Source organism: Meriones unguiculatus, chromosome 9, assembly GCF_030254825.1.
Source record: "Meriones unguiculatus strain TT.TT164.6M chromosome 9, Bangor_MerUng_6.1, whole genome shotgun sequence".
In the NCBI taxonomy this organism is placed as follows: Eukaryota; Metazoa; Chordata; class Mammalia; order Rodentia; family Muridae; genus Meriones; species Meriones unguiculatus.
Window position 1 is genome coordinate 58,888,711 of NC_083357.1, and position 6,342 is coordinate 58,895,052.

The window sequence follows — 6,342 nt, forward strand, 5'->3', positions numbered from 1 at the left end:
GCATTATTTAGACACCCTCAGAAGCACCTTCTATCTATTTAGACTTGTTGGCATGGTGGTTTAAATGTTTGCTGTTTAAATTTGGTATTTAGTAAATATTAAGCTAGATGACTAAGAGTCCTTTGTATTAAAATGGTATTTTATAGTTCTGATCTCTCCTCATTTTCTCTTCTTCAAGGTTGTTTCAGTGAAAGTCTCTATCTTGAATCCATGGATAAGACCAATTATTCAGTGGTGTCTGAGTTTGTGTTGCTTGGACTCTCTAGCTCTCACGAACTTCAGCTTTTCTTCTTTGTTTTCTTCTCTGCGTTGTACATCGCCATCATATTAGGAAACCTTCTCATCATCATGGCGGTGACTTCTGACAGCAGCCTGCACTGCCCCATGTATTTCCTCCTGGGAAACCTGTCCTTTCTTGACATTTGTCAGGCTTCTTTTGCTACACCTAAAATGATTGCAGACTTTCTGAGTGAACACAAGACTATTTCCTTTGATGGCTGCATAGCCCAAATCTTTTTCATTCACCTCTTTACAGGAGGGGAGATGGTAATCCTGGTTTCTATGGCCTATGACAGATATGTGGCCATATGTAAGCCTCTACATTATATGACCATCATGAACCAAAATACATGTGCTGTCATGGTGGCAATCTCCTGGGCTGTGGGCTTGGTGCATACATTGAGCCAATTATCATTTACTGTAAACCTGGCATTTTGTGGACCCAATGAAGTAGACAGCTTTTTTTGTGACCTTCCTCGAGTGGTCAAGCTCGCCTGTATTGACTCATACTTTACTGAAATACTAATAGTGGTAAACAGTGGCATTCTTTCCTTAAGCACTTTCTCTCTCTTGGTGAGCTCCTATGTCATAATTCTTGTCACAGTTTGGTTCAAGTCTTCTGCTGCCATGGACAAGGCGTTTTCTACACTGTCTGCTCACATCATGGTAGTAGTTTTATTCTTTGGACCTTGCATCTTCATCTATGTGTGGCCCTTTACTACCTATCCTATGGATAAAATTCTTGCTATATTTTACACAGTTTTCACTCCCATCCTAAATCCCATTATTTACACACTACGAAATAGAGATATGAAAACTGTCATGGGGAAAATAGCAGCCCATTACCTCAGACCACCAAAAATGTCTGAAATGCCATTAGTAGCAAGGATTTTCCTTTATTGAAATAAAACTCAGGTTATTCAACCCCCTTGTCTACCTTCAAATAGTTTCATACCTAACCAGTGGAGTAAATGAGAAAGGCAAGCTACAAAAGACTAATGGATATTACCAAGGGTTTCCTAGTTATTTCCTAAGCAAAGTTACACCTCCCTCCCTAAAAAGAAAAACCTACTGTGCATTTGATGATTAATGGACTAATAAGGACATTTCCAGAGTGTTCAGTATGCAGTAATTGTTTTGGTAATAGGAAATGTGAATATGATGCGAACAAGTGGATGAGAACCCAATTCTTTTTGAGGGGTAAATTTACAAATTTTACCTTTTCATTTTCTTTGAGAAGTGGCTACATAGTCTTTGTACATACAATGTATTTATGGCCCAAATGCTTAATTTTCTAAATTTTAGTGGCTAGCCAATTTACTGATTTATGATGAGTACATGAGCACAAATACAAATGAAATTCATAGATTAGGGAAATTTTCCCAGAATAATAATTAACCCTAAGCCAAATTACTTTCCTATAATCACACCTTAGTGTATGGGATGTTACATAATCAAGGTTGCTATATTTCTTTTTTTTTTTTTTACAGTGTGTAGGACCCATAAATTTATTTTTTTTTAAATTTTTCATCAATTACACTTTATTCATTCTGCATCCCCCCATAAGCCCCTCCCTCCTCCCCTCCCAGTCCCACCCTCCCTCCTCCCTCTGCTTGCATGCCACTCCCCAAGTCCACTAATAGGGGAGGTTCTCCTCTCCTTTCTGATCTTAGTCTGTCAGTTCACATCAAAGGTGGCTGCATTGTCCTCTACTATGGCCTGGTAAGGCTGCTCCCCCCCAGAGGGAGGTGATCAAAGAGCAGGCCAATCAGATTATATCAGAGGCAGTCCCTCTTCACATTACTATGTAACCCAATTAGACTCTGAACTGCCTTGGGCTACATCTGTGTAGGGGTTCTGGGTTATCTCCATGAATAGTCCTTGGTTGGAGTATGAGTCTCTGGGAAGTTCCCTGTGTTCAAATTTTCTTGTTCTGTTGCTCTCCTTGTGGAGACCCTGTCCTAAAACCAGACACATTAAATCGGCTTGAAAAAAAAAGTGGGAAATACCCTAGAACTCATTGGTACAGGAATTTTAGGTTGCTATATTTCAATTTTTTCTGTTATTGTCTCCCTTTAATCAGTTGGAATTATTCCATGTTAAATTTAAGTAACAGAAAATCTAAGAGAATCTAGATAACAATTTCTGTATCAACTTTAAAATCTATGATATAAAGAGCTTTTCAACTCACATTTGGACCAAATACAAGTTTCTTAGTGAAAACTGAAAAACAAGTTAAAAGGCTAATGTTAAACATACACCAACTTTCCAGCGCTTCAGAAATAATCATAGGATTTATTAACGTTTAGTTAAGTCGTTTTAGATCTAGTTTCCCAAATATTTTAACTCATAAATGAAAAATAGACTACTTTAAGCACTAGTTTTTCCTTAGTGAATAGAATAATTATAAAAATGATTTTCTTTGCACTAATGAAAGGCGTTAGTACTTTTATAGTTAGCATTAGAAAAGAAAGAAAATTTGGTGTTAGAGAAGTCTACGTTTCTTTGATCCTTACAATTTTTTCACATGTTCTCATACTACTTGCAAACCAACAACTTGTATTTGCAGTTTATTACTCATTTGCAGAATTCAATGTATCTATGCATATCATTTAATCATATATATCTATATATATATGAATGTAGTATTGCATAGAAAATTGAGTGCAACCTGTGTTTCAAGTAATTCTCCTAAACAATGTGTAAAATACCCAAAACTATGAAGATTTTTTTTTTTGAGACAGGGTTTCTCCAGGTGGCTTTGGGTGACTTGGAACTCACTCTGTAGATCAGAATAGCCTGAAACTCAGAGATCTATCTGCCTCTGCATCTAGGTGCTGGGATTGAAGGTGTCTACCAGCACATCTGGCTAAGAACATTGGTTTTTTTATTTTTTTTATTCTCAACTCTTGGAAGAATATTTTAGCAAAATACATAAACCCTTTTCTATTCACTCCTGCCAAGGCCAATCAAGGTAATTTTTCCACTACATGTCCCCATTCACACCTTTTCTCAAGAGTTCTGAAACTCATCCTTGGATAGGACATCATCTTACCAAGATTGTTTCTTCTTGGGTCTCTCTGCAGCCTTACATAACCTTATGTTTTGTTTTGTTTTGTTTTGTTTTGTTTTGTTTTGTGTGTGTGTACATTCTAACACTTAATATCTAATATGTTATTTTTACTTTATATTAAATAGCCCTAGTTTCATTGAGAATTGCAGACTCTTTTTTTGACTAGAGCCTGAGAGAGATACATTGAAACATTTTGGAATACATATTGAAATTGCATTCAAAATCATCGTATAAAATGTGATACATATAATGAACAAGATTAGGGGCTGGTATGCAAAAATTGATACTTCAACCATGCTTGGGGAGAATGTCCTGCTTCAATGGCTGTAAAGGCCTGAATGATCATGGCTGCATCACACTGTTGTGAGACTCTAATCTTGCATATATACCACAGGCAAACCAAGGAGACCAACACCAGAAGGCCTGCTAACGCTCCCATGCCCGCCCATTCCTTCAGATGATTCATGGCTGCAGCAATCCATGTTGATAATCCTGTGGCTAGTCCTGCGTCCACTCCGGTAGAATTTACTGTGACAATGGCCACTCTCAGCTGCTCCATCGTAGTATCGAATTCTCCAGTCCAATTACCTAAAATATAGCTCGACAATTGTTTAGACAGATTTGCAGCGCAGGAAAAATTCTCATGTTGTATGCTAGTGACACAAAGTCCAGCATACTTTCATTGACAGCCAGGTTGAGCGATTTGCCATAGGGTATCAATTTGCTCCTGCAAGAGGTCAATCCTCTGATTGAACACCATCAAGCTTCCTTTTAGTTGAGCATTAATTCCTTTATGTACAACTAAGGCATGAGCTACATTGGCTAAATGATTATTCAGGGTTTGAGCAGTCTGCCCAGTATGACTCATGGCTAATGCCCTGGTGGTAGCTCCAACAGCCGTCAATGAGATGGTAGTAACAATGGTGGCTGTAGTTCCAAGATCCCTTTTCTGTCTGAAGAGAGTCATAGCGTGAGGGGCATCAAATCAACGGACATTCTCCCCAAGCATGGTTGGATACCATAAAAAGCTAAAATGATACGCTCAGGATGCGAGGCTAAGCACTGCACTCAGGGTCAGCCGCTTTGGACCCAGAGAAGAGCATGTCTGATTGCATGCGGGTTGATGCCCCAGGTCCCGCCTCTGAGAAAAAGGTATTGGACGGGTCTGATGCTCTTTGGGTGGATGACACCTAAATGAACATCTGTACAAAGTCCCAATTTATTTCTAATATCAGAGATCAGACCTCTACTCTTGCCTGATGCGTCTAAAACAAAAAGGGGGAACTGTAGAGAGCTGCGGAATGCTATGCCTTAAAGATGGAGCTGGTTTCCGCCTTCCACCTTCCCGATGGTGAGTGCTCTCTGTCACGAACAACTCCACATTTGGCTAAGGCCGAGGATCTGGCTTGCTTCCATGTATGTGGACCTATCTGCATTGCCCCCGTGGCACGCCTGGGTTGGCTACCCAGAGGCTATTTAAGCTGTGGGCTGGCTTTCCCCGGGGTCCGAGGATTGTTCAATGTTCCTGAATAAACTGCATTGAAAAAAATATATATATTTTTCTGATAAATCCAAAAAAAAAAAATTGATACTTCAACTATTTATACACAAAGACAAATTTATCAGTGGCACAGTTGAAAATATAGTATTTGTGAGGTATGGCCCATCATATCACACACTAATGCTTTGGTTGGTCAAATATTTTTTTATTTTGTGTATGTTTACTAAAATGCCTAGTAGTTTGTCATTTTTTCATGAACACCAGTGGTTTAGTTTCTTTGAAATGTGTTTTAAAATTATTGTAGATATGGGGTAAGTGAAGACATAGTAGCTGGGTAGGGACACTCAGTTATCTATAAGGGTGCAGCCCAGTATATGTTGGCCACACTCCAGTGGAAGGCCACAGAGTCAAGAGTATATGAAAAGCACCAACTATACTCTGTACTTGTGTGTGTTCCAATTTCAAATGATGTTATAATATTTATCCACAAATATTAATGTTTTCTAAAATTAAATGACACAGGCAGTACTTTATTTTCTATTTAATAAAAATATACTTAGTTCATTTTAATAAAAACAGTCAGAAAAATCCATCAAATATAAAAGTGTATTTCATCCCTACACTTCTAGAGGTTAAAGTAAAAACTGTGTTTTTTTGTTTTTTTTTTATTATTTTATAAATTTTAAATAATTTTATACATTCACTTGTATCCCATCTCTATCCCTCTCCCTCTCTCCCTCCCAGTCCTTCCCACTCCCTCATCTCCTCCCTGCCTCCGTCTGAGTCCACTGAGAGGGGGGTGTCCTCCTCTCTTTCTGTCTGGCCTAAACTTATCAAGTATCTTCAGGATGGTACAATGTCCTTATCTGTGGCCTAACAAGGATGCTCCTCCCTCAGGGGGGAGGGGAAGCTCATGAGTTCATGTCAGAAACAATTCCTATCCCTCTTACTAGGGAACCCACTTGGATACTGAGCTGCCATGGGCTATGTCTGAGCAGGGCTTGTACTTATCTCCATGCATGGTCCTTGGTTGGATAAACAGTCTCATAGAAGACCCCTGTGCTCAGATCTATATTTGGACCTTGTGGGGCTCCCTTTCCCCTCTAAGATATACTAATTCCTCTTTCCTTCATATGATTCCCTACACTCTGCCAAAGGCTCTGTTATGGGTCTCAGCACCTGCTTTCATACACTGCTAGGTAGAGTCTTTCCGGTGCCTTCTGTGGTAGGCTACTGTCCTGTTAATTGTTTTCTCCTATTTCCAGTGTCCATCCCCCTTGTCTTTCTAGATGAGGATTGATCATCTTACCTCTGGACCACTTTCTTGCTTATCGTCTTTAGGTGTACATATTTTAGTATGTTTAGCATATCTTATAGGTCTATATAAGTGAGTATATACCATGTGTGTCTTTCTGCTTTTGGGATACCTCACTCAGGGTGATTTTTTTTTTAGATCCCACAATTTGCCTGCAAAATTCATGATTTCCTT

The 6,342-nt window shown here is 38.9% G+C and overlaps 1 protein-coding gene across 1 annotated transcript; it reads left to right on the forward strand.

The window, feature by feature from the left end:
• The first annotated feature begins 210 nt into the window (after positions 1-210).
• On the forward strand, positions 211-1,182 carry LOC110541791 (olfactory receptor 4K5-like). Its single transcript, XM_021628486.2, has one exon. The coding sequence runs from the start codon at positions 211-213 to the stop codon at positions 1,180-1,182; it is 972 nt and encodes a 323-aa protein (XP_021484161.1).
• The last annotated feature ends 5,160 nt before the right edge of the window (positions 1,183-6,342 follow it).

What these genes read in the sequence shown, in the direction of transcription:
- LOC110541791 (XM_021628486.2), top strand. Translation starts at nt 211, where the DNA reads ATGGATAAGACCAATTATTCAGTGGTGTCTGAGTTTGTGTTGCTTGGA.